The sequence below is a fragment of the Botrytis deweyae genome (genome assembly GCF_014898535.1).
Source record: "Botrytis deweyae strain B1 chromosome Unknown BDEW_038, whole genome shotgun sequence".
NCBI classification, from domain to species: Eukaryota; Fungi; Ascomycota; class Leotiomycetes; order Helotiales; family Sclerotiniaceae; genus Botrytis; species Botrytis deweyae.
This window is the reverse complement of record NW_024066245.1, coordinates 282220-309296: the sequence shown is the minus strand read 5'-3', so window position 1 is coordinate 309296 and position 27077 is coordinate 282220. Positions and strand designations below refer to the sequence as shown.

The 27077-nt window shown below is 42.5% G+C and overlaps 9 protein-coding genes across 9 annotated transcripts; 4 read left to right on the top strand and 5 right to left on the bottom strand.

Annotated features, from left to right (window-relative positions):
- Positions 1 to 695: 695 nt before the first annotated feature.
- On the top strand, positions 696 to 3824 carry EAE98_010646 (uncharacterized protein; the record flags this gene model as incomplete). The annotated part of the gene is made up of 2 exons (XM_038958267.1): positions 696 to 1020; positions 1309 to 3824. 2 exons carry the CDS (start codon positions 696 to 698, stop codon positions 3822 to 3824), a joined length of 2841 nt encoding a protein of 946 aa, XP_038805451.1.
- Positions 3825 to 4707: 883 nt separating this feature from the next.
- EAE98_010645 (uncharacterized protein) lies at positions 4708 to 6413 on the bottom strand. The gene is made up of 3 exons (XM_038958266.1): positions 5804 to 6413; positions 5526 to 5743; positions 4708 to 5466 (listed from the first exon to the last, which is right to left on the bottom strand). Exons 1-3 carry the CDS (start codon positions 5923 to 5925, stop codon positions 4874 to 4876), a joined length of 933 nt encoding a protein of 310 aa, XP_038805450.1. The 5' UTR covers positions 5926 to 6413; the 3' UTR covers positions 4708 to 4873.
- Positions 6414 to 6767: 354 nt separating this feature from the next.
- Positions 6768 to 7403, top strand: EAE98_010644 (uncharacterized protein; the record flags this gene model as incomplete). The annotated part of the gene is made up of 1 exon (XM_038958265.1): positions 6768 to 7403. The coding sequence occupies one exon, from the start codon at positions 6768 to 6770 to the stop codon at positions 7401 to 7403; it is 636 nt and encodes a 211-aa protein (XP_038805449.1).
- Positions 7404 to 7692: 289 nt separating this feature from the next.
- EAE98_010643 (uncharacterized protein) lies at positions 7693 to 8619 on the bottom strand (the record flags this gene model as incomplete). The annotated part of the gene is made up of 5 exons (XM_038958264.1): positions 7693 to 7829; positions 7891 to 7971; positions 8028 to 8417; positions 8513 to 8525; positions 8599 to 8619. 5 exons carry the CDS (start codon positions 8617 to 8619, stop codon positions 7693 to 7695), a joined length of 642 nt encoding a protein of 213 aa, XP_038805448.1.
- Positions 8620 to 11040: 2421 nt separating this feature from the next.
- Positions 11041 to 15613, top strand: EAE98_010642 (uncharacterized protein). Its single transcript, XM_038958263.1, has 3 exons — positions 11041 to 11574; positions 11640 to 11972; positions 12243 to 15613. The coding sequence occupies exons 1-3, from the start codon at positions 11371 to 11373 to the stop codon at positions 15402 to 15404; spliced, it is 3699 nt and encodes a 1232-aa protein (XP_038805447.1). The 5' UTR covers positions 11041 to 11370; the 3' UTR covers positions 15405 to 15613.
- Positions 15614 to 17655: 2042 nt separating this feature from the next.
- On the bottom strand, positions 17656 to 19812 carry EAE98_010641 (uncharacterized protein; the record flags this gene model as incomplete). The annotated part of the gene is made up of 1 exon (XM_038958262.1): positions 17656 to 19812. The coding sequence occupies one exon, from the start codon at positions 19810 to 19812 to the stop codon at positions 17656 to 17658; it is 2157 nt and encodes a 718-aa protein (XP_038805446.1).
- Positions 19813 to 20138: 326 nt separating this feature from the next.
- On the top strand, positions 20139 to 20875 carry EAE98_010640 (uncharacterized protein; the record flags this gene model as incomplete). The annotated part of the gene is made up of 2 exons (XM_038958261.1): positions 20139 to 20249; positions 20366 to 20875. 2 exons carry the CDS (start codon positions 20139 to 20141, stop codon positions 20873 to 20875), a joined length of 621 nt encoding a protein of 206 aa, XP_038805445.1.
- Positions 20876 to 21132: 257 nt separating this feature from the next.
- Positions 21133 to 21942, bottom strand: EAE98_010639 (uncharacterized protein; the record flags this gene model as incomplete). The annotated part of the gene is made up of 6 exons (XM_038958260.1): positions 21133 to 21285; positions 21334 to 21382; positions 21434 to 21507; positions 21558 to 21741; positions 21867 to 21877; positions 21940 to 21942. The coding sequence occupies 6 exons, from the start codon at positions 21940 to 21942 to the stop codon at positions 21133 to 21135; spliced, it is 474 nt and encodes a 157-aa protein (XP_038805444.1).
- A 1337-nt stretch (positions 21943 to 23279) lies between these two features.
- EAE98_010638 (uncharacterized protein) lies at positions 23280 to 25221 on the bottom strand (the record flags this gene model as incomplete). Its single annotated transcript, XM_038958259.1, has 4 exons — positions 23280 to 23290; positions 23344 to 24840; positions 24894 to 25035; positions 25123 to 25221. The coding sequence occupies 4 exons, from the start codon at positions 25219 to 25221 to the stop codon at positions 23280 to 23282; spliced, it is 1749 nt and encodes a 582-aa protein (XP_038805443.1).
- Positions 25222 to 27077: the final 1856 nt, after the last annotated feature.

The window sequence follows — 27077 nt, the reverse complement described above, 5'->3', positions numbered from 1 at the left end:
CACTAAGCCGTTTCAGCTCTTAGCGTGACTTTGAGATATGTACTATCCCTGCTAGCGTAGGAATAAATTCCCTATTAAATTTTTAATTTATCTAAAAGCGTATTTACTTTACTTGAATTTAAGAAAGCTCTCATGTTTAATCTCTACCTACCTCCCTCTCGCTATCTAGCATTTACCTATCTTCACTTTCTTTCCTCACCTTCTCTCAAACCTTTGATTCAAGTCGCCTGGCTGTTTGTTCATTCATACATTCATACCTAGTATTGCCCACACCTTTTTTCGAAGAGGTCTGAAATACGAAGAGACTTTTTTTCCATACTGATATCAAACACACTCTTTCAACCTCACTCGAAGTGAGAGTAATCTCTAACCACAACCCACAACTAACTTACTTACACTTCACAACCTACAACCTCTCAACCTTTCACCATCTTCTCAAAGTCCACGCCGACGAGGGTAATTTTTAACTTCATCTTACTAGTCTCAACTCTACAGGGCAAACTTTCTTACCAAGTCATCTCGGAGGATTTATTAATGTTGGTATTCTGCTTAGGGAACTCGCTTTCTTCTTTCTATTCATTCCATGGAAAGTCAGTCTCGCTTTTCAACCTCTTTGATTGAAAATTAGTATTGGGGCTTCAAGATTCGATCGTCGACAAGCAAGGCAAAGAAGTACTTTCCTGTCGTCGCCAACTATGTCAAGCCGCAAACACTCAGAGGATAGACCTCCTCTACGAGGACCAACAGGTTCCCATCGTGATGATAGGCATAGGCCGGCTAAAAATTATGGTTCCAGAGACGGGCAAGTCAATGAAGAAGGACATGAGAATCGTAGATTGGATGGAGGTCGCGAGAACAAAGACAGTGGCACCAAGAGAAATGGGGAGAGGGCAGATCGAGGGAGTCGCTCTTCTGAGGAGAACAGCTCGATGAATACTCAACTCCCTAAGTCTGATAATCGCTCTCCAACAACAACAAGACCAACAACAGCAACGACTGATATTGAACCAGCATCAAAAGGCAAGTACAGTTTATCATTATCTTCCGAAACAATTTCAAATTAGTTTGATTCGAAAGCCACGGAAAGCTCAATCTTTCGCACTAGCTCAAATAGTGACAAACCCTGTGAGGAGGACACTGCTGCTCTGTTGAATAATGTTCCTTGATTTTCTTGTGAAAGTAGCAATAGTTTGTCTTATTTAAGCGGACGTGGTAGGACAGGTCATTGACAACGTTATGATTTTCGAACTCGAGTCTTTATTATGTTCGTCAGAATCAAATTATGCAACCTAAACTAACAAACCCTAGGGACCAATCATCGTGGAGAAGGATATTCGAATCTCACTGCAAATTCCATGCCATCAAGACCGAGTAATATTATGGAAAAATCTGTCAACCCCCTCATCAATGCTTCTAAACAAGTTCCTGTTACAGAATCATCTCAGTTAGAATCTCTTATTGATGCGTTGATGCAATTTGCCAACCAAGGGGATTCTAGGAGTATGCTAAATCAAGTACGAAACTCGGCCGAAGAGAGTCTGAAACAGCAAGTTGAGGAAATACAGAGGATGAGTCCCATCATGCAAAGCTTCCCTACGCACATGGATGTACAAAATAAACGCAAAGCTGAGGCAGAAGATGTCCTCACGAAAACTAACGAAGAGCTTGAGAAGGCCAAGAGATTGCAGAAAGAGGCAGCTAAAAATATTGCCTCTTGCCTGGTTATCAAAGCCTCGCCTCCTATCGCAGATGACTCGAGGTACCTCCAGGAACGTTGTCGGAAGTTGGAAGAGAAAGTGAAGGACCTTGAGAAAACAATGACTGCCATGGATCAGAAAGATAAAATTTCCGATATCAATGTTCGCTTTCAAGAAAGTCAAGTCGAAAATCGCAAGGTTGTTGCCGAGATCAAAAGAAGTGAGGCACAATTTGCAGAGATGATAGAAACCAGCGAAGCCAAGACAAAACGCGAACACCAAAATCTGTCTGATCAATTTACAAAGCTTGATCAGCGGCATCAAGCTACTCGTAGCGAACTTGCTTCACTCGGTCCCCGCATAGATAGCCGCCTAGATAGCCATGAAAATTCCCTGAAGAAACATGATGCGTCGATCAACAACTCAGAGGAAAAGATGACAACGCTCCAGCAGGAGACCGGCAAACAATCCACCATCTTGAAAGCGAAAAGTGATGATATTGAACTTCTTACAAGTAAAGTCACATCCCTCGAAAAGTCGTCAGAAAATCACAGGGTTTCCTTAAATGATTTTAAGTCGTCGAGCCTGGAAAAAATTAGTGAGCTAAAGAACGACATGACAAAGTTTATTGAACTCCAGACTGCTCAAAGGGACGTCGCCGTAAAACTTGGAACTCACGAACAAGAGCTAAACGCCATGAAGAATACTCATAAAGTCATCCTTCAAAGTCTTGGAACTACTGTAGAGGAATTGAACTCCCTAAAGGATAAGATTGGTCGACTGGAGCAGATTCCTCAACCTCCGTCCATTGCCATATCCCAGGCTCCCTCCAAAATAGCAAGCGGATCAAGCGCAACGATGATCGGGGTGATGCAGACTAGAATTCGTAATGCTCTAGAAGACATTAGGGTTCTGGAGGAAAGAATCGACAAGATCGAAAGCTCTCTTGGATCTCCTAGCCGCACTATGCCCCAGGAAGATGCTAAAGTTCATGAGCAATTGAAAAGCACGATGGAAAATTATGAATCTAGGCTGAATGAATTGGAGGACTCTCTCAAAAAGATAGATCCTCTCAGTATGAATAAGCCAGTCACGAGAATCTCGCCATTTTCCACAGCAGCGCAAGATATCACGGATGTCAAGAAAGCTTTTGAACTTTATAAAGAGCAGCGGGAACAAATGGACCAAGTTCTATTTAAACGTGTTGAGGAGCTCGATAACCAAGTAAACTCTATTCAACGCAGTGATATAACCATCAATGAAAAGATCGCCAATATTCAGATTCGTATGGATGTATTCGTGCAAGACCTAAATCGCTTTGCTCATCGAGTCACCGAAACGAACAACGACCAAAACGCGAATACTATAGCATTAAGGCACCTAAACAGTCGATTCAACAATATATCAACAGATGATCTAGCGAAGAATATGTTGCACCAGTTGGAAGTAATCTATCCCGATGTTGGAAATGCCGAACGAAATTTCTTAGAGTTGAGGAAGCAACATTCCAGTCATACCACCCAACTGGAGAAGTTGAAGAGTCAAGTAGTGGCCCTCCAAGGCCAATCTGTTCGCAAGCAAAGCCCAACAAATGCAGGCAATGGAGCTACCGAGTCTTTACGCCAAGAAGTAGACTTGTTGACTAAAGGTCAAATTAAGCTCGGAACAACTGCCAAGAAGCTTGATGAAGCTACCACAAGCACTCAAGCTGGGTTGACTACACTCAAACAGTCTTACACAACCCTGGATCTTAAGATTCAAGATCTCAACGGAAAGATCGAGACTCAGCAGAAGAGTTTAACCGAGATGAGTGCGGATCTCATTGAAGCAGTCGGAGACCTGCAAGCTGGCCTAGAATATTTGCAAAAGAGTTCCAGCAATGATACCACGGAGCCCGCAGGTGATACTCCTGCGCCTGCTCAGTCTACTCTGCACCGAGCTCAACAATCTTCAGCCCAGGAAGCGGTGATAAATGGTAAGAAAAGGAAAGATGTAACAGGTGTAGAGCCCTCAAAACTCGAGAGTTTGACTAATGGTCACACACGGAGCCCTTTGAGAAAGAAAGCTAAGAGAGCCGAGGATGGTGAGGATCTTGAGCAAATGAATCAGAGACTTAATACAAAATGAAATGTAGTATTACTACTTTACAAACAATATAAGTTAGTCTTCTAAGCGTACGAGGGTTTTTAATAATATAGAAATCAACGCGCTTAGAATTTTTTCACTATATAAATACGTATATGATTATAATACGTTTTATTCTAGAACTAGATTTAATTTTCATTCTCTATTTTAAAGTAATCTTTAACTCCGAAATGATTAATTAATATATAATTAAAAGCGAAACTAGAGATTAATAGTAGACTTTATTTAGAGTTTATTATAAATAACTTATATTTAAAAAGTAAATTAGATTTAAGAGATAAAGTTAGTTTCTATTAATAATATATTAAATATATATATATATATATTATTTATCTTATATAGTTTTAATTCTTACTTGCTTTATTTATATAGTATTACTTTACTTTAATATATAAGTAAATAAACTTACTTAGAAGATCTAGTATTAGAGTTATAAAATTATTATAAGATAAGCTTCTTAAATTAATAATTAAACTCTTATTATAGTATACTAGATAGTTTAAAAACTAATATATAGTTATATAATTATCTTATTAAGTAGCTTTTTAGCTCTTAGTTATTAGATTTAGTGGAAACATTAGTAATTAATTACTAATCGAAGAGTCACACAGTTTCATTGGCTGAGATGTCTCACATCTCAGCCGAGTGGCGACCGAAGATGTCCCCGCTTTGATAGATAGAGTAAACATTTGATAGTCACACGATAAAGAATAACAGAGTTCGTATTAACTTATGCTAGTAATGGCGCGAATGGAATGTAATGATTGGGTACAATAAGTATTGGTGGTAATACAAGGGCGCAACCATGCATACGACATTTCTTTCACTGAATGTTTTCTTGACAGAATTTGAAGGGTTAGTACATGCGTGTATAGTTTGTGTCACACTATGAGGATTTAGTATTGGTTCTTTACACACACCGCAAATGAGCAGTTAGCCGTTCCAAGTTTCGCAAGAAGTAGACTTTTCTCTTAATTTCTCCCTTATACATATTTTCCATGCACCAAACGCCATTAGGGAATCTTCTCAGTCTAAGCAAACAACTCGGCATTATCCAGGGCATCCTTTGGCGCCTGTCTTCCTCCACTCGTTCTGAGTCCCAATTCTCCCTTCTTTGCCAGTCTCTCAATACCCTGTTCAGCCCTTGCATTATATCTTCCTGCCTTCTTCTTTCTGATCTCGCTTCTGACTTGGTTGGGCGACACGAACTCCTTGTTTTCGTAGATGATTGGTCCACCAAAACTTCCCTCTTGAATGACAATAGGTGTCAACACGAATCTTGGTCCAATCTCCACCAAGTTGCATTCCGTCTCGCTGGCTCCCGAGCTCTTCGATTTAGATTTCGTGGAAGTTTCTTCTTCAGCGCCCTTCACTTTCGATGGTTCCGTCTCGCTGATTTGATAGTTTCGAATCCAGATTTTGCCATCTGCCAATGTGAATCCCATAACATGATCAATGAAAGGTTTCGATTTTCTTGCACCCTTTGGTACACCGAAGATATGGAGGAATAGTTCTTTCAGAACGCGGAGATGAGGTTCCTTATCAAAAGAGGCATCGAAAGAAAGGATGGGTCGGGAGCCTTTGAGGCAGTTTCCGGTGAAATGAAGTTCTTCCATGGTGTGTACTAAGAAGTGTTAGAAAGGTAGACTTTTCCAGAAGAGGAGGATATCAAAATGAACATACAATTCTGCATATGCATTTTCACAGTAGGTCCGTTGGGTGCCTTGCTCATCCACAGGTAAAGATCCTTTCCTTTCCTTGCCTCGAAGAAAAATACATTATTACAATTATATAATTCGGCCAACTCGTTCAATTGATAAAGCTTCGACTTGGTATCGAGTTTCGCATCTTTTTTGCCGTGAGGAAGAAGGGACGCAAGGTCATTGAGGAGATGTCGATGTCTACATGTGAAAAATTAGCATTGTCTTCGAGATTCTCTGCAATGGTATAAAATTATTTACCTGTAAGTAATTCCTCTTGAAGACAAGATTAAAACTCTTTGCTTATTTTTCTTAACCCCATTTGCAGGACCATCTTCTTTGTGACCAGTGGTCTTGGATAATGACTTGTAAACGGAAGCCATTGTAAATGTTGTATTGTGTTGTGTATATTAAAAATATATGTTTAATGCTATCGGGCGCAAAAAAGTTCTTGAGATCTCCAAACTTTCATAAGAATTTCTTGATAGCGTAAGCGCGACCTTTAATCTTAGCGCGATACTCAGCGTACATCCTTGCTAGTATATCTCGGCGATTCGGATAAGATGCCATCGATCATTGGTCCCATCGACCCAGCAGGTATGAATTATCAATTGATCAATCCTCAGTCTCGTGAGTCGTGGCTAGCTGTAATAACATGGAGAGAGATATGGAGACGTGGAGATCCGGTACCGAGGAACTTTGTTTGGTATCGTATCGGAGTGTTTGGTTCACTACGATAGGTGTGGGATAGATTAAGATCTTCCTCATGGCATCATGTTCCTGCATGTAACGTGAATCTTTATTAAGAACACAAGATCTGGAACTTCCAACTGGGGTTGGGGTCTTGAAAATACCAGCAACTCTCATGATCAGTTGAGATTCTAATTCTACCTACGGAATTCATGATTCTCGATGCATACTGTATATCGTCCACGGTGAACTGGATAGATGTAAGATCTTACATGATCAAGTCAATTTGTGTCTTTCAAGCTTCCTTTGAACGCCCTTCCCCCAAGTAATGACGTCTTCCATTACGCTCTCAATTAGCAAGTGGTAAATCGTGAATCTAACTTGCCAATTTTCATACTTGTTTGGTAGTATAACTTATAAGGTATTGACCATATCTCCACTCTAACTACACAGTACTTGCCAAGTATTTGCTTCATTTTACCCTCTATTCTTCATCCAAATCAACTACACAATACTTTCACAATACCACAACATCATGGCGACTTTCAAATCCATCCACAATCGCCTTCTCAAGATTCCAGCCCCACTACTTCCACCTGCCTCACCCCACGATCCAATGCTTACCTCAGAAATCGCCTCTCTTCAGCTTCATCCAACTCTAGAGACTGCTCTTCACCTTTTAAACCTTGACTTGCCATCAGCGCACTTCTTAGCTCGCCATATGCAGTCGGCGCCAGCCTACGAGGGCATGTATCTACATGGAATCCTGCATCGAATCGAAGGCGACTATGACAATTCAAGAGCATGGTACAGTGATGTCAAGGAGTCAGAAATATATTCAAAGCTTTGGGGAAAGGGTGGTCAGACTTGGAAAGCGTGGAAGGAGGAGCATGGCAATGATGGCAACAGGGAGTCCTTAGATAACGGCCAGAAGTTTCTGGATGCTGTCCAAAAGTTCAAGGAGACGAATGGAAAGGGAAGCGAGAAGGAGAAGGCATCTCTCGAGAAACAAAGTAAGGAGGAACTAGACGGTGTCATCGAATGGTGTGTGAATAAGTTCGGCACATGCAAGATGATTGATACTAGTTCCGCTTGGGTCAAACCTAGTGATGAGATCAGGGAAATGGGCGAAGATCAAGTCAGCGGAGACAGTGGAAGAAGAAAGTTTTGAGGAAAGAGTCTTTAGAACAGAGATATTAAGACAAAAACCATTGCATTAGACAAGCATAGCGATCGTTGCAGACGTGAAATCCCAGAGAGGAAGAACCACCGGACAACATAATTGGAAAAAAAAGGGAAGATATCCTTGAGCCCGCGCTCATCGAGTGCTGAGCGTTTTGCTTAGCCCTGACTTCGTAACCCCCCATGCTCCCGCAATGACACTTAAAGACGCCACACCTTTGTATCAACCATCAACCAATATGTCCGTGTAGTTGCGCAGAGTAAGAACGCCTGACTATTTAACAACATTTTCCGCCTCCCTTTGCTGCCTCGTCTGAAGGAGGAGGCGTAAGTGTAATATTTGTACCACTTGCAATAGTGGCCTGTGCAGAATCACCGTTATCGAGGGCTTTCTGGGATACAATTCGATAAATTTCTAGAGTAGGCAGACATTGTTAGGATGTGCGAACACATAGATATGTAGAGAGGAGTCATACCAGTAAGAATGTTTTGGAAGGCAAGCTCAACGTTGCTAGCATCGAGAGCTGAGGTCTCAATAAAGGAAAGGTTGTTTTCGCCTGCAATGACAAAGATCAGCATCACGTCTTGGTCGTGGAAATGAGGAATTCCCTACTGGCAAACTGTTTGGCCTCCTCCGTAGGCACAGCTCTCAGATGCCTTAAATCGCTCTTGTTTCCGACCAACATGATGACAATGTTGGAGTCAGCATGATCCCTCAACTCCTTTAACCATCTTGTAACATTTTCGTAGGTTTGGTGTTTGCTAATGTCGTAAACCAGAAGAGCACCAACGGCACCTCTATAATAGGCGGATGTGATGGCGCGATATCTTTCCTGACCAGCGGTATCCCAGATCTGCGCCTTGATTGTCTTTGCATCCACTTGAATTGATCGAGTTGCGAACTCTACACCGATGGTTGATTTTGAGTCTAGGTTGAATTCATTTCGAGTAAATCGACTCAAAAGATTGGATTTACCGACACCAGAGTCTCCGATAAGGACAACTATGAGAGAAGAGATTAGAGAGAGCGACGACGGGGAAGAACAATCACAAGGCAACGGAGAAGGTTGAGGGGAGAGGGATGTGGTATTTATTTACCCTTGAACAGGAACTATCACAAGAGATGTTAGCATATTCTGTAGAGTTGGTGATATGAATAGAAAGTGATGGAGAGAAGTACTTACGTCGTATTCGTCATTCGCCATGATTGATGTTGAAGTAGAATAGGATTTATTATTGAAGGGGGGAAAGGTTAACGGATTTCGTTGTTGCGATGGATAGATGGATGATGGGTGTGGATATGCGAGAAACCGGGGTCGGGGGGGTCGTAAAGATGTTTTGGGTTTTTTTTGGGTGAGTTGGGGGGGGGGGACTTTGAACTTTGAACTTTGAACTTTGATGATTTGAACTTTGATGATTTTACAAGTTGGGTGGCTCCAACTTTGTATTCCGACTTTGTATTCCAATGTTGTATGGAAGTTTGATTATCTTTCGATTATATTTCTACTCATACCTAGGTATGGTTCACCAGTCCTGAAACTTTTATTTGGATGCTATTAGACCATGGAAGTCAAAATTCAATGAAGTGACTGACTCTGAGCGAAATCAATTGATTCATGAGTATGATTAATACTCGAAAGGCTGGACTGACCTCAATGAGTACGGTATGCTAGGAGTAGGAGGTACTAGGTGTGAGATATCTAACTGGATGAATCTCTAGTATTCACACTTCTGGTCCCCTGGTGGAATGGTGACGGCTTGTTGAAGTGAAGCTGGTTTTGCCTTGTCTTATCTCTCCTTTTCTATGGTACTGGCTGGGTATTACTTACCAGGTACCCAAGTCCGTACGTATTACTTGACGAAAGATTGTAAAGGAGTCGAATCTTGAGAATGCGTCTCTCGTTCTCTCGTGATACGTATACTCCGTCCTACACTCCGTCCTACACTACCTGGCTTTGTATGAATTGACTCCTGAGTAATTCCCTGATAATTACAAAGTGATTCAAAGAAAGTCTACAAATATACAACTCCGGAGATGCAAGACTCGATGAATACTGTATGGATATTCAATATAACTAATAATCCTTTGTTCTCGTTCCTATTTGCTTGTTTGAGAATTCCGACAGGTGGTTTCGAAATTCAATGTCAGAGCGGTTGCCTGCACGTGAGATGACACTTTTGGAAGCTTCACTCAATTTAGGTGTCAGGTAGACAGACATTCATTCCTCTGCTCTTGGAGAAAGCTTTATTACTATTTTTCACTTCACTTGACTTCCCCTCCTCCCACTTCAGATTCCGAGGTCACTACATACCAGGCTCACTAATCAATTTTGCCTCTTCTCTCACCTCTCTCACACCTCTCTCACACCTCTCCCATTCTCTTGTCCCTGTTCCTCACCTCATTCTCGTCTCTTGCAGTGCTTATCTCATCCTCAGACCACACGGTGATTACATAATTAAATAGGCTTTTTGGCCTTGATTTCGAGGCAGGGCCTTTCGAAGCTTTATCACCGTAGGGTCTGAAACTATTTGGTTCCGGCCTTAGTATAAATCCCAACAATTCAGTATTTTTCCATTTTTCCATTAAATATTATAAATTATTCAACCATTATATCACTTCAGTACAGATTCAATTGATAGAGATGAATTTTCTCATTATTTTGATATATTTATTACTATTATAGTTTTATTCTATCATATACAAGTACAGTGTTGAAATTTAAAAATAATGTTTTTGAATTCTAACATTTTCATTAAATTAAGTACCCACCCTCTTCGAAATCTACTACTACAACCATTCCTAATAATAATATATATATTCTAAAGATCTTCTAATCAATCTGATTTTTATTATATATCTCAATCCCTTTTAAAGGGTTAGGGTTATTAAATTTAAAGAGATTGAGTACTCTTAATTCTAAAAATCTAAAGCTATATGTCTTAAACTTAAGATATATAGCTTCAAAATTTAAAGAGTAATTAAATCTTTATTAACGATATAGTTTCAATACTATTAGAGCTATTGAGAGAGCTAGTAGTATACTCAGTTTAATAAGGTGATTCGAATGATATTATTCTTATTATTAGTATTGATAGAATAAAGTTATTAAAAATAACTTATCTGGTTTCAAAAAAAATCTTTTCAATTGAATTACACCACTATTACAACTCCAATTAATCTAAAGCTAATTTATATAATAATATCAATTGAGCTCTTTCGAATGTATTAATTAGTTTTTCAATAAATGATGGTTGAAAGGGTGATATATATCGTTAAAGTACTTTTATTAAACGAATTGAGTTATATATCAAAAACACGACCAAATACTCTCAGACTCTCGAGGAGATAAATATTCCCCCCGATCCCTGATTGGCCGAAAAAAAAAATTCGATCATTAGTAAGCCACAATACCACCACTATAAAAAAGATCAAGATATTATTCAGAATTCAATGAAATACGTTCTATCGACGAAGAGGGTCTGAATATTGAGATAATGCAGTGCAGTACTTGGTAATCAAGATGCGAGTGATCACGTGACAACGCATTCTGCCTCTGTTTGCGGTCGTTTGATTACATGCATGTTGAAGGGACTCAATTCAACTTTTCCGTGAGCAAATAACTTCCCCAAAAAGGAAATCAAGTAATTTATTAGACATTTCACTTTCTTTATGTGCGGCAGTACAACTCTTCACCCTCTCGTGTAACTCATTCCCTTTCGTCAACAAGGTTTATTCATCTCACACCCAAATACTTTTCCCATCCAAAACCAAACAAACCACTTTGCCTTCTCGCTAGGTACCTATCCTATCCTATCACATCCTCTTCCGTTTGACATCACCAAATTGAATTGGATTGAGTCGGCAACATTGAATACATTCTACCTCTACCTCTCTCTACTACATCGCTCGACCTTCAATTTGGTGTTCTTGGTGCATTTGAGATTCATGGTGCCAAATGACTTCCAACCAATCATCAAAAGGGAGCTTCACCTCGCTTGAAGAAGAGGAGATTTCCAAAATTTCCATAGAGTCAACCGATGAAGAGCAATATGGCTCAGATCATGAATTCATTGTTGAGCGCATTTTGGCCCAAAAAACAGAAGATGGTCAAAGGCTGTATCTGATAAGATGGACAGGATTCCCAGAGGAAGAATCATCGGTAAGCACTCTTTCTTAATATTAAAACCTATTCAAGGGAGAGCCCTAGTACTTACATTCTAGTAGTGGGAGCCGAGGAAGAATATATTGGGTCAAAGCATTCTTGACGCCTGGAAAACACGACGAACTCGTGAGCTCCAGGGCTTAGATGCACCATATGATGTCAAAAAACTGGAACATCTAAAGAAGGTGGCTGAGGCTGGCAAAGCGCGACGTGCTCGTTTGCGACGCGAGAAGAGAAAGCGTCAGGGAATAGTCGTATCGCCTCATGAATCTGACGCAGATAGTATCGACGAGACGCAAACGACAATTCCACATCCACCAGTTAACACACCTACACTCAGGGATGCAAGAAACTCCGAAAGACAACAGCAAGTTCAAGCTGCTAGAAAATCTAAAGTAAGCCCAGACATTCGTTTGAATCAAGAACCCATCTGCATGTTGTGTGGTATTGGTACCACCCTCACATATCAAGTCTCTTCCCACAGGGTTCCGCGTTCATGACTGGTTAGCAGATACAGTCACTGAGTTTCCGGAGAGATAGTATATCGAGGGTATGGTATACATTGTCATTCTTCCTGAAAGCCTGGTTTGAATTCGGACAACAAATGATTCTTTGTCATCTAACTCATTCGAGATATTAGATCTCTTTGACTAACTCTATCAAAGATTCAGGAACGTCAACAAATCGACTCCGACTCATCGTCTGACGAACCGCTGTTCGTAGATTCGCGACAAAAATCGACCTCGGGTGCCTCATCTTCTACACAACCACCAGCGCAGAAGGAACTGCAGAAGAATGTTGCTTCCAAAGTAAACGCTAGCGATTATTCACCGATAGCAACCGCCGAAAGCTCTTCATTGTCTAAAAACAGCTCAGTGTTGAAGGGCTCTTCGTTATCTAGAGGAGTCTCAAAGATTCGAGGAGGGGGAGGTGCCACAAGAGGAGGTTCTTCTTTACAGTCACAAAATGTTTTTTTTGGCGGAAAAGCGCCCAGGAAACAAAAAGCGAGTTTAATTGAAGCAGCGGCAGATCCATCAAAAGACCAGCGTCATTTCAAGAATAAGCATATCCTCAGAAAAGTGGAACTGGCTGGGAGAACTTTAGCCGACAAATCACCAGATATTACTGCTATTCCTGGTGGCTTGATAAATCCTTCAAAAGTTTCATCCTCATCTCTACCACGACCAGACATTCTTCATAGAACCCCGTCTGCTCCTCAGAATGAGGTGCCCATGGAACTAGTTGAGTCGCCTCTCGAGAAGCAACAAGTCTCCCAGCGACTGCCTGCACTGCACCCATCTGAAATGTCATGGGAAGAGGTACAGAAAATTCCGTACGAGAAGCGAACAATCTGTTTCTTCTTTACTCAACCCAGTGGATGCGGTGAAAGTAGCTGCAAGTATCTCCACCAAAACGATCCCCTCCTGCCTATTGCCCCGCCCCCAGATGGATGGTTTTCGTCGCAGCAAATTTGCTTCTTCTACAATCTGAATGGAGACTGTAGATGGGGCGATTCATGTAGGTATCTGCACGAATCAAATCCCGATATCCCAGTCAGAAAGCCGCCTTCCGGATGGGTAGCGCCAGATCCATCTACCAAAACCATGCCAACCAAAGCACAGCTCCCAGACAGTGTCGACGGTCCGCAGTGGGTCTGCTATTACTGGTTCCATGATAACAGTTGCACAAAAGGAGTTGACTGCAAAATGGCACATTCGACCGATAACGATCTCCGAGTAGCACCAAGACCTGGTTCTGTTCCTTGTCGGTACTGGATTCAGGGTCGTTGTCGCAATGGTGCAGATTGTTCTTTCGCGCACGACCCGACTCAGGATAGTCACTCTGTATCCCACACGAGCCAACTTCACCCTAAAGTCACTGATTCCGAAATTCCAGGGGAGAAAAGTGTACCGCCTTCACTATATCAGTCAAGAACTATTCCTATATTCGGCGACGACGATAAAATGGATTTCGAGATGGATACAATGCCTGACCTTCCACCCCTTGAGTCAAATATCGTAGAGCCTGAACAACATTTCGATGATCATTCAGTCACTGAAACAGTAAAAGTCACAAGTGTCAAAATCAAGACAGTCACGTTTGGCCCACAGACGCAACCTATCAAGCTCGAATTCACAAGCCTTCCACTAAATACTTCGGACTGGGCAAGAGCGTTTGCGAGTGCAGAGATTTTAGATTTCAATCATATATGTACCATTTATGACTTCAAATCGAGATACAGCCATATTCAACATTCTACTTATTGGCAAGCGAGTATCAGCACCGATCCTACTGACCAAGCTGAACGCGACACGGTTAAAAATATGGCTGAGCATCTCTGTCTTCAGACGTCTGGTTTGGCGTGCATTTCGAGCAATTACATTATTCTACTCTATCCTACCGTGGCTGAAGAATGGAAGTATTTAGACGCAACACCTGATTCACCAACTGACGCTATACTGAAATACTTGGTATTTGGTTCTCAAAGCCCTATTTCAAGTTCCATGGAATCTGCCACAATCGATAAAATTTCATTGACAGCTCTTTCCCACACTGACATGATGATGAAAAGCTTCCATAATCTTGATTACGAAAAACTGATCAGAGACCTGAAGCTTAAGGACCAGAAACTCAAGAAACCTATCATCTTCAACTTTTGTTTAATATTTCCTGCATCTAAACAGCCTCTTGCGGAATTGATAGCATCTTGGCTCAAGAGCTGTTCAAAAGACGACGGCAAGATATACAGCTATCAGAAGCCAGGGTGCTGGAACCATTTCAAAAAGCATGTCAAAGCTGGAGCTGTGCTGATACACTCGTCTGCGCTCAGTCTTATCTCTGATACAGATCTCACTCATGGCATGCTAGACGGGATGAACTACACATTTTGGTGTATCCAAGATACCACATCTAAAGTGCCATTCTCCCAAATGCAAAAACAATCTGAACTGGGTCAAATTATAACAAAACGCCTCTTACCTTTAGGGTATACCATACTCCTCACACCAAGCTTTTTGGTTGCAGAACCAGTCATGACACTTAGCTTTTTGCAATGGTACCAAAAGAAGATCAAAAGCTCAATAAGTGGCTCAGTCAGAGTAGTGTGCTGCCACGAACTTCCGAGCTTTCTTATGGAACTTGCGATTTCGAAGGCTGAGGAGCAAAAAGAACTGATGAGTAGCCTTGCAGGCGACCCGTCGATGCTTTCTAAATTAAGCGAAAGGGGATTAAGTCACGAACAGTGTACGGCGAGACTTGATCTGTATTGGCTTCTTTGTGACATGCTACGCGAGGATATTCCTGCCAATCTATCTCCTTTCGATCGTGACCCATCCGAAGAAAATTCGCGGAGTCCATTTCTCTTTGCGCCCCCATTCATCGATCAAAATGACGAGAAAAAGTTGATCGCTTGGTTTGCAGGGTGGGCTTACGCGAATCTCGATACATATAGACGATTCTACGTCATTGGTTCTGGAAAATCAAATAGAAGCTTTGGTGTTCCAGTGAGAATGATTCCAGAGAGCGAAAGTCTTCCTCCAAATTCCAAGGCTTTCCGGGAAGGAGGCGCGTTAGCGTGGGCCAGGCGAGGAAGGAACCCGATTCCTATTGCCTGCAGCACCGCGTCATTGGGGGTCAATGAAACTCCGTTGGAAGAAGCGGAAGTGAAGTTGAAGGAATTCAAATATGAATTTACGGATGAATGGTATCCTGAGTGGAGGAGGAACCCGGGTGAAGGACGGAGTTCGAATCATATCATCGAGTATCGATGGAATCGTGTCTTTGAGTCACTTAAAATTCCTTTTAAGCCGGAAAAAGTTAAATATTGATTCATGAAAGGGAGTTTTGAAGTTACTTGTAGAGTTTGAGCGTTCGTACATTTTGAATCTTCTTGCTAATATGATACCATATTCTTCACATGACAAGGCTACACAAACAATAATAGGCTAGCGTTGACTTTCCAAACGGTTTAGAACCTACGAGATAATCATAGTACCAAAGCTTTTGGCGAACCTTTCCAGATGTCGCAAGGTTCATGTGCTTGCAAGATGTAGCCCCGTATGCTGTATTAGTATCACATAGTGATATTGGAGTGCTTTGCCAATAAGAAGTGGGTTCTAAAGGAAGAAAGGAGCAATCTACTTCCTCTAGTATACCGCGGACTATAATGACATTGTGGTTCAGCTCGCGTTGTTTTAGAGCTTTTGTGCCTGGGGGTGGAAATGAGGATTGGAATGCAGACACAAAGGGGAAACCCCTGCGATCTCTCCTTTCTTTGTAGGCTCTACATGGCCCCGATTTATGTTATACAATCACTCACACTCTCATACATCCACACTCTCATACATCACTATATGAGCTAACGAATAACCTACCATGTAGCCATGTGATTTAGCCTGATATAGAAACATTACTTCTTCGCCATGCATGAACTTTCCGTAAAATGATTTTATCGCTAGGCTCTAAAACAATGAACAGATGATGTGTGTGTGTGTGAGTGAGTGAGTGAGTGAGTGAGTGAGAGAGAGAGAGAGAGAGAGAGAGAGAGAGAGAGAGAGAGAGAGAGAGAGAGAGAGAGAGAGAGGCAAAGGGATTCACTAAAGTAAGACAGACTCTAACGTAACTTGCGCAACACACATCAGAATAAGTCATTTAAGGGTTCATTACGTCTGTGGCTACTTGAGCATCAGTGCAGGATTTTCAATGGTTCAGACTGCGGTCTAAAGAAGAAGAATTTCGATTTCTAAATCTATCCTCGATAGTATGAGATGCCTTTATCCTGAATCCTTGTCCCTTATTTAGAAAATGACTTCGTGACGATCCTGTTCTAGCTGGCGGTACATCTTCAAGTCAACTGCTGGATTGCAATCTCACGACGACAAGTTTAGGCTCTCCAACTTTCTATTGACGCTCATTTGGACAGTCAAAAGCAAATCTCCATATTCAACCTTTCCAAGTGACCCAACAGGAATGTGATAGCTCACAAAACTAGATCAATAGTGACATGAGTGAAGGAGAAGAATGAGAAGCAAAGAAACATGGAATGCATGCACCAGCCCTAAACCCTCATTTACGCATCTCCATTGCACACAGTGCTCCACCAAGAGAGTGCATGGATATTAGCCGAGTTATCGATGACAACTACTCTCAGGCCCCTTTTCGTTTGTAGAAATGCATTCAGATTGACCACGAGATAGAGTACAGAGTCGATGATGAATTGCTTTTGCTTCCGATAGCGTACTGAGCTAGTCAAATGGGATTTCGTTACGAAAACATGCTCGTAGAAGGTAGCCCGTGTCTTTCTGGTTAAAGTTCTGCAGCCGAGGGAGGGTAAGCCGTAGGCGGATTGCAATCTTGTCTTCTTGTTCTTGATGTAGCTGCAAAGCTATTGAAACCGATCAACGAGCAAGAAGAATCTTATGTCTTGGTATCACGGCACTGTGATTTTGGCGGAAGATAGAGAAGAGCCTTGACATGGTTGTCTAGAGGGAAGAGGAACATTGTGTCAATGAAGCAAGACCTTCGCGCCCGTATAGTGAGACGAGCCACCTAGAGAATGGTCAATGGAATTGAGGTGTCATATCACGATATTGCATGTGATACGGAAAGAGCTGGAGGGCGATTGCAATAAATAATCAGAGACATCATTAGTCCATAACAGGCTCACAACGGCTTTAAGATGAAAGAGTGATGTGATTTCATATTGCTTTGAAAGAATGAATCTAGAAGAGGTCAATTTCGATTTACAAATGGAAATGATGTAGTTTGCTTTAAATTATTAATAATCTAGCTTTTGTTGTTAACTTTTTATCGGGTTTTTGGGTCGTGAATGAGCTGAATGATTAGAGATTCGAAAGATTGAAAGTGCGCTCACATCAGTCAAGGTTCCCTTTCGAAAAATGTGAAATTTGGTGAGGATATCTCTAAATGGAGTGCGCTTTAATAATTTCTATTTTGTCTGACAACAGAAGAAGGCTATTGATTCTTTTCCTTCCAAACCCAAAACGCCAGTATATGCAACAAGTATCATTTCCGAGAAAGAACTCATACACCTATCACGAACCCTGTAAAATTACTACACTACTTGGATTTGCTTCCCTTCTTCTTCTTCTCCTTGCTCTCCTTCTTCGTGGTATCCGTCTTCAAAGTCTCATCTTTCTTGGCCTCTTCCTTCTTGGCCTCTTCTTTCTTGACCTTCTCCTTAGTTTCCTTCTTGGGCGTACCAGCCTTGGCTGTCTCGTCCTCCTTGGTCTTCTCTACTTTGGTGTCTGACTTTGCCTTGTCTGCTTTGGGATCGATACCCTTTCGTTTCAAGGTGTTCTTTCTCGCCTTCACCATATACTCTTCATCTTCACCATCATCCCATCCTCCAAATGCATCCTCCTCCTCAGTTTCTCTAATAGGTGTCTTGTCAATATCCAACTCATCCAATTCCCTCGCAGCATCCTTCTCGCCAGGCTTGGTCTTGGGAGATGGACCTGTCTTCTTGAATTTAGAGACGAAGAAACCATCAACGTTATAAGCATGGGGGTAATATCTTCTTGTCATCTTCATGTTCTTGTCAAAGCTTTTGCCCATGTATGAAGTGAATCCCTCCTTACCAAAAGTTAGGCCAGTCTCCACGAGCTTAACATTTGGTCTCTTGTTGAGCACGTATTGAACGACTTGCTCGTTCTCCTCAACGGTGACACTACATGTCGAATAAACGATATAACCTCCGGTCTTGCTTGCATGGTCAACCGAGTCGATAGCTGAGAGAAGTAGCTGCTTTTGTAAATGAGGAAGCATAAGGAAATCTCGTTCTGTTTTGTTCGTCTTCACACTAGCATCCTTGGCGATAACTCCAGTACCGGAACATGGTGCATCAAGTAAGACACGATCGAAACCTCCAATAACTCTGGGGAACTCTCTGGCGTCGTAATTGCAGACGATCACATTTTTGGCTCCTAGACGATGGATGTTACCGATCAAACCTTTAGCACGAGATTTGTTGCTATCGTTGGCGAAGATGCAACCTGTGTTCTTCATCAAGGCGGCAATGTGTGTTGTTTTTCCACCAGGAGCAGAGGCCATATCGAGGACACGCTCATTTTCTTGTGGCGCGAGAGCCATCACGGGAAGAAAAGAAGAAGCGGCTTGTAGAATGTAATGTCCGGCAAGGTACTCTGGAGTGGCACCCAAGGGTACAGCGCTCTCGAAAATTTGCAGACCAACTTTGGACCATTTTCCTACTGGCTCCAAGACTACTCCACGGTTGATCAATGCCTGTGCAAGGTCTCTTCGATGTGTTCGCAAGGTGTTTGTTCGGATAACGACAGGTCTGGGGGTTTCGTTGGCCTCGAAGAATGCAAAAGCCTCCTTAGGCGGGAATAAGTTGAAGAGCTTTTCGGCTAAGAATTCCGAGTAACCATAGTATGCGCAAATATCCTTGATCAATTGAGCTGTGTATTCGGCTCTGGATCTACCCTCTTCAGAGAGATTCGAGAAGTCATCCAAGACTCTGATAGTGTCGTTGATTCGAGATCGTAGAAGCTGTAGATCGGGTGCCAATAATGCATTAGTCTTGGGCGCCTCTCCGTCTTCGTCGTCGCTGTCGAATATATGAGGTCTATCTCCTGCAATGTTTGTTTGCATAGCAGCTTCCTCCAATTCAGCCTGAGCCTCTGCGGCCTCCTCAGCTTTTTGCTCATCCAATTTCCTTGAAAGTCCAGCGATATTGGCAGCAGTGAGTTTTTCCTCGGCATCAGACTCGTCCTCATCCTCAGAGAACATTGCTTTTGGGTGATCATCATCCGAATCATAGACATCACTTCCACTGTCCGAGCCAAGGAAATCATCTGGAAGACCAGGACCATCATCATCTGAAACATCCAATTCGTCAAATTCGTCATTCATGAGATCCGCCGCATCGGAGTCGACATCCTCCATCTCTTCATCTGACATGGGCAATGGTGCAGCCTTCTTCGACTTTTTCGCAGAAGGTTTCTGAACCGGTAACGAGTTTGTAAATTTTCCTTTTGATGCGTTCTGTGCCGCCGAGTTCTTCTTGCCATTGGCAGCTCCATTGGACTTTTTCTCCGAAGTTCGACGTTTCTTATTAGGATCGGGAGCATATTGCATCGATTCTGCTCTGGATTCTGCTACTGACATTCCAGCTTTTCTTTTTAAATTGGTGAAATGTGCTTCATCGAGCGGTTCGGGCATGCCCTGCTTCTTCATACGTCTTCCGACACCCATTTTGAATGATTTATTTGGATGTTCGTACTAGAAATTTAAAAGTTGAATGTCAAGATTCGCAAATGCAGCAAATGCGATTTGAGGGAACTTTTTTTCTAGACGAATATAATTTTCTCGCAGATAAGGTTTAGCGCACTTGACTTATCAAGCTCGGTCGCCGCTATTCCGATGCCAAGACTTTTATCTTGTGCTATGGTCAGGTCACACACATGATGGAGTGGTAATTGTGAATTTGATTGTCTGTAGCTTGTTTTGCCCGCAGTTGAACTGGTGAACTTCGAAGTATTATACACGTTTTTACCCAACTTCTTTAAGTATTCTTCATCATGACTGAACTCACATTTGCCAAGTCCTTCATTCAGACTCTCGAGTCGCGGTCTCCCAAAATCACTGCCGATCATGTTGAAGATCCAAGAAATTATCCCTCAAGAGGGGCAGTACGTCTCCCTTGCGCTCTTACTTTGTGTACCTCGTTTTGCGTCACTCACGTCTCCCTACCTTCTCTCCCCCCTTTACTTCGAGTTATTGCTCCCCATACTAACCAGGATGATAGGCTATTCTTCCAAAGATGAAAAAACCCCCCGCGAAACGTCAAAAGTTGACTCCTGGACAAGAACGTAGCATCTCGGTATCTTTGAAGTCATCGCGAAACCCACCTCTCGACGTAACACTTTCTGCACTGTCGCCAAACACTTCCATTCTTAATTTAAAAGAGTCGTTATCCGAGAAAGAAGGGATTCCCGTGGAGAAATTAAGGGTACTTTACAACAAGAAACCGGTCGGAGATGCGAAAGTTTTGAAAGATGTTATTGGCGAAGAAGAAACCAAAGTCGAATTTAGTATCATGGTAATGGGTGGAGCTGCTTCCGTGAGAAAAGCTGAGACGCCCGGAAATGAAGTAGAGGCACCAGTCGCACAAGGGCCTAGTGGACTGGAAACTCTTGCTGGTGAAGAGTTCTGGGGAGATTTGAAGGGCTTTTTGGTGCAGCGATTGAGGGACGAAGAACAGGGAAACAAATTGTATGAAGTATTCAAGAAAGCCTGGGAAAGTAGCGCGGTTTGAGGTACATAATTCACGGGAGAACAAAGCAAGGAGTTTGTCAATGTACAATTGAAAAGACACAGGCAAGTTTGCCAATTCAGAAACAAGTACTTCCGCAAAAGTCGCTTTTAATGTCTTCATATATCATCACGCTGAAATGATCAATCCGTCTTCAGAAGAATAAATTCACACCCATGCATATCATCGCAGGCAATAAGCACCCAATGAAACAGCGTTCCTTCCTGTCACGTTCGTTCCCAAAACCATAAGGCTTGTATCTATGCCTTGAGAGCGGCTGTACCCTTGCTGACTGTCTTCAACATTTCATTCTCCTCGAGGTCGGCTTCGTCATTTGCTTGAAGTTCATCGCCCGAAAGTCCGGATAAGGCACGCTTGAAAGATTCCTTGGTGGAGGCGTACATCATTTTTGGCTAAAAATTAATTAGTACTAGAAGGTGATACTAGAAGATGGGACTTACGAAGGTAGTAGCATCATCAGGGGACCACGAAATGAAAGTAAGCTTGGTTCTAGTAGCATATTAGCCTCCAATCCACACAGCCAAATGGAAGTAAAATCACCTTTGTCCCTCTCCGTTGGCCAAATCGTAGTTGAAGTCGTAGACAGCGTATCTGGGACCTTTACCCTGGGTTTTCTATAATGTTTATCAGCGCTTGGTCCGTAATAATAATCTTTTAAACATACGTTCTTGTTGAGTGCCTTTGCATTTACGAGGACCTCACGGAATGGTTCCCAGTCTGCCGACTCGCTGGAAGTGTCGACAACAACCTTTGTGCCTTCATCGTTGATCTTGTAAACGATCCACTTGATCTTCTTTTGAAGCTTCATCTCGTTGAACTTCTCGATGCATTCATCGTCGACGGTGATACTGTAGACTTGTCAACTAATGCTCTACGGCCCTGCTCAAATTGTTGGTAGGAACAGATTCGCATCAAGCTCGGTTGTCACCGCAAGTCACTGATGGTAGTCGGTTGAGTAGTGGGGTGAACTGACCCTGAGTTAGACTATCAAAGCGAAATCATTAGCAAACGGTGGTGTGGCAGTTGGTAGAATAGAAGCTACATACCATGATGTCAAGAAAGTCTATGCGACGATTTGTGTTGGTAGAAACTGTCAAATCAACAGAAAGTCAGCAAATGCCTAATACTTAACAAGTAGACAGATAAACAAATCGAATGACTTTGAGACCAGACCAAGCTGTCGAATGAAAAACGTACGTTAAAGATTGTTCAGAGACCTGCTTTCCAAAGTCCGCTGTATGTTGTGGTAATTGCGAGGTAGTAGGAGGAGCGAGAGAAAAGCTTGGGAGATGTTTATCTTTGGGAGAGTTTTGGATTTTGCGAACGGGGATGAAGGTCAAGAACTTGGTGGGGTTACTTGCCGGTGTGCGATCACCTGAGTGGGACGCTAAAAATACCTTGTCGTGCTTTCACACTCAATCTGGATGGATGAAAGCTGGCAACTTTGAGAGAATTTTACCCCTTTCAAGATATAAAAAATGAAGATGGCCTCTGCTGGGTAATGCAGACAGGAATCAAGTCAAAAATGCGAATGAATGATATGTTTCTGGTTATGATAAATCGTCAACGATGAGGTACGGAGTAGATGTCTGTGGGTGGAGAAGCTTCCCCTACAGTTGTACACTCTTTGAACCTTTTATCGGTAATCTTTGGGGCAACAAAGATATGCATATAGGGAGCTCTTACTAGCTAGATGTGTAAAAGTCAAAATTGAAGATCTGGAGTTGTGATTCTTTGAGTACCAGGTAGTAATATAAGAATTTCAATGGCTGCCTGGGTAGAAGTCAAAGAAATACATTTGAAGCTGTATGCTCCTGATTGTATTTAGATAGGTAGTTACATTTATCATCTATGGTGAACTTAAATAACTAGGTACCTAGGTAGATGGGCAAACTGAATTCGCTTATCATGTAGATATGCATAGGAAGTAGGCAGAAGAATAATCTATGCTATCCATGGATTTCCAAGAAGCTGTTGGTAGATACCTCTGTGGATGTCATCAAACGGTGTGCATCATTATGAAGGCTACCCACCTAGTTGACGCCATCTTACTATCTTTCCTGGTCTGATCACAAGGCAGATATATTCCAAGAAGATTGACACGCAAACGAACACATCACCGGTCTTGTATAATCGAGTCAGCCACACTGTGTAGCCACTGAAATGGATTTGAAATTTTTCATATTTTATTTTAGTTTCATTAATTTACATGGTCATAATCTCTTAAACACATCATATCGCTCCGTGATGCCATGCAAGACGAGGAACGAAAAAGGGTGAGTGGGGTGTTATACAATGTTTTGTCCGGTACCAAATTGTCTGGTAATCAAATCGCACAGACAAATGAGGCTCAGACGGGTATTTTATTTTATTGACCAATAACTTTTTACATCATTCCTGTCATATTGTTAGCGTAATGTTCATCACAGCGAGTGAGAGAATGTACTAACCTCCCATACCGCCCATTCCTCCCATGCCTCCCATACCGCCAGCTGGTGGTCCCTTCTCTTCTGGTGCCTCGACAATAGCAACTTCAGTAGTACCTAATAATGAGGCAACACCGCTGGCATCAACCAAACCAGTACGGACAACCTTGAATGGATCGACAATACCAGCAGCAATCATGTCAACGTACTCTCCAGTTGCGCTGTTGAATCCCTTGTTGAAGTCGGATCCAAACTCATCCATGAGCTTACCAACGACAACTGATCCTTCAGTACCAGCGTTCTCAACGATGGTGCGCGCTGGCTTAGTGATAGCGCTCTTGATAATGTTGATACCAAGTTGTTGGTCGAAGTTGGCAGGCTTAAGACCTCCAAGAGCTTGGCCAGCAGCCTTGAGGAGAGCAGTTCCACCACCTGGAAGGATACCTTCCTCAACAGCAGCACGAGTAGCGTTGAGAGCATCAACGAATCGATCCTTTTTCTCACCAACCTCGACCTCGGATGCGCCACCGACCTTGATGACAGCTACACCACCGGAAAGCTTAGCAAGACGTTCTTGAAGCTTCTCCTTCTCATAATCGGAGGTGGTAGGGTCGTTCATGACACCTCGGATTTGCTCGCATCGCTGAGCAATGGCATCCTTGCTACCCTCACCGTTCAAGATGATAGTATCCTCCTTGGTGATGGTGATAGATCCAGTAGTACCGAGCATGTCTGCGGTAGCCTTCTCGAGCTTGAGATCAAGCTCGTCAGTGAAGACGGTAGCATTGGTCAGGATACCGAGATCGCCGAGGATAGACTTTCGGTTATCACCGAAACCGGGGGCCTTGACAGCGGCAACTTGGAGTTGACCACGGAGCTTGTTGAGAATGCATACAGCGAGAGCTTCTCCATCGATATCTTCAGCAATGATGACCAAAGGACGGCGAAGTTGAGTAGATGCCTCAAGTGCTGGGATAATATCTTGGACGTTTGAGATCTTCTTCTCAGAAAGGAGGATCAATGGCTTCTCGAATTCGACCTTTTGCGACTTGGTATCGGTGATGAAGTATGGGGAGACATAACCGCGGTCAAATCTCATTCCCTCGGTAATGTCGAGTTCATCCTCCATGGTCTTTCCCTCCTTGACTGTGATGACACCTTCCTTTCCAACCTTCTCCATAGCGTTGGCAATCAACTTTCCGATGTGGGTATCACCGTTTGCACTGATAGTCGCAACTTGTGCGATTTCCTCGCTGGTTGTGATATCACGCTTGTTCTTTTGCAAAAACTCAACAACGGCCTCCACGGCGGCTTGGGTTCCTCTGCGCAAGTCCATTGGGTTGCATCCTGCGGCGACGTTCTTTACGGTCTCGGAGAAGATAGATTTAGCAAGGACAGTAGCAGTTGTGGTTCCATCACCAGCGGTCTCGTTGGTTTTCGAGGCAACATCTTGGATGAGTCTAGCACCGAGGTTCTCGAACTTGTCCTTGAGGGAAATAGCTCTGGCAACAGTTACACCATCTATTCACCAACGATTAGAATTTTACAACTAGGTAACCGAGGAGTTCGCAAACCTTTAGTGATCTTTGGGGAGCCATATGCTGACTCAATAAGAACATTTCGGCCTTTGGGACCTAAGGTTGTGGCAACAGCTTTCGCCAAAGTCTCAACACCAGCAAGAAGAGCTGCTCTGCCCTCAACACCGAATTTGAGCTCCTAAATCAAAAACTTGATTAGTTTACAATCACCCGATATGTATGTCATATCTCAGGGCGACATGAACTGAAGTTAACCCAAACATACCTTGTGAGCGAATCTCAATTGTTGTAAAGGACGAAGCTTTGAAGCTGTCGATCCGTTAAGAATCGAAGCTCTTGCTCTAGAACTCAAAGCGCGTTGCATCTTGAATCAATTGAATGAAAGACGCTTATGAAATATGACAAATTAAAAATTGGATATTTAAAAGCTCTCAAAGTTTACAGAGAAGAGGCCTTTTTGTTGTTCAAAGTAAATAGAAAGAATGGAGACTTTGAGATCTTGGAGATAATTTTTCTGGGCCCCATGTTCGGCAGAACCTTTCTCCATCGAATCTGCGAGAAACATTTGAGCTGGGTGAACGGAAGTTCCCGAATGGAGGGGCCGAGCTGCCGGACCACCAGACATATTTTACTTGATGACTAATGAATTTGACTTTCATATTCAAACCTCACTTCAAACTTCACTCGTACCACACTTCACTTTACCGTTAATGCAGTGGCCACCTCAACCCTCAACCTTCATTCATCGGATGACTGCTGATGTAAACGATTATTTATATGTTTGTATATCATTTTACCCAAGTTATGAGGGAGGATCTACTTTGGAGAAGGATGATTAGTACCAACGTGTAGGCATGTATAGATGATGTATAGTGCCTGTTACCTCTCAGATTTCATGCAAACAAGGACAATGAAACCTATGAGTGTGCATAGGTATGTAAAATGCATACTCTTATTGGTGTTTATGATGCTTTGATTTGTGCCGATACTGATGTCAAGATCTCTGAGTTTCTTGGACGCACATGAATGTCTCTGAGCCCCTCTTCGGTCATATGCCCCCCTTGTGTCTTCGAAAGATTCGAACTATCGCGACTTTGATGACCATATATCGAACCTGAGTCTTTTATTTGCATTTTGACTTTGAACTCAGGAGAAAGTATTGAAAAGAAGTAGCGATTCGGTGTACGAAAACAGTAGCGAGTGTTACCTGTCCTGACGTACCGCTCTGGCGTGAGGGTTCAGCAGTCACTTGAATCATGATGTACCTAGATGAACCTCATATTCAAATATTATGAGTAACTCAATCCTTGAGAAATTCATTAAAGTCAATCAAGGCTTTTGCTGCTCGTACTCATGTGTGTTGCTAGTTTGCTTCATCAGTGCGTAAGAAGAAACGTACACACATCTTGATCTCCATCATAGCACAATGGAAGTAATCAATAGAAGTTCTTAGCCCGCATGTATTCGTATCACTCTTATTTAGATATCAAGAGTTATGGACAAGGAGTTATGGGCAAGGGAGAGAAGTAATGTTATTGTTTGATTGCGACCTGTACAGGGACACAGAGCCGATACTTTCCAATCTCTACTCTTCAACGTTAGGCGATTCAAATTTAGAGTGGTCAAAGTAAAAGGTTCTCTTCATTGAGCAAAAGAAGATGGATTCACAGCATGTTTGTGCATCGATTTCCTAGGTTATCGTCCCAAGCGAGGGGGTAGAAACGGGCCAACCCCGCAGTGGCTTCCTTGATTCACATCAGCCCTCCAATCAACCTAGGCAAGGATTGATTCTATCGTATATTATCGATATTATCTACCTGTATGAAGCAGCACTTCTCACTTTTTCTAGAAAAGCATATCATGTCAAGTGACTGTGTAAGTCTCAACCACTCACATGGAAGCCTGCTTGCTTCTCAACCACTCATTTGAAACTTTGCTTGCATTCTTTCTCATAACCAGGGCCACCTAATATCCAACACGCATCAATGAACAGTCGTCACAAATGGTACCGCCTCAAGCCTATAAAAATATCGATACTTAGAAAATGAAGTGAGGTTGAAACGTCCCTGAAGTGCTAGATTCCTCTGAAAGATGGTGAGAAGGAGGAATCCTCAGGTACTTGTCGTCTGATATGTAGCATGTCTTTGTAGGCTGAGTTTATAGGTGAATACATTTTATAATCAGCTTTGATCATCATGACCTGTCTCAATCTCTAGCTAA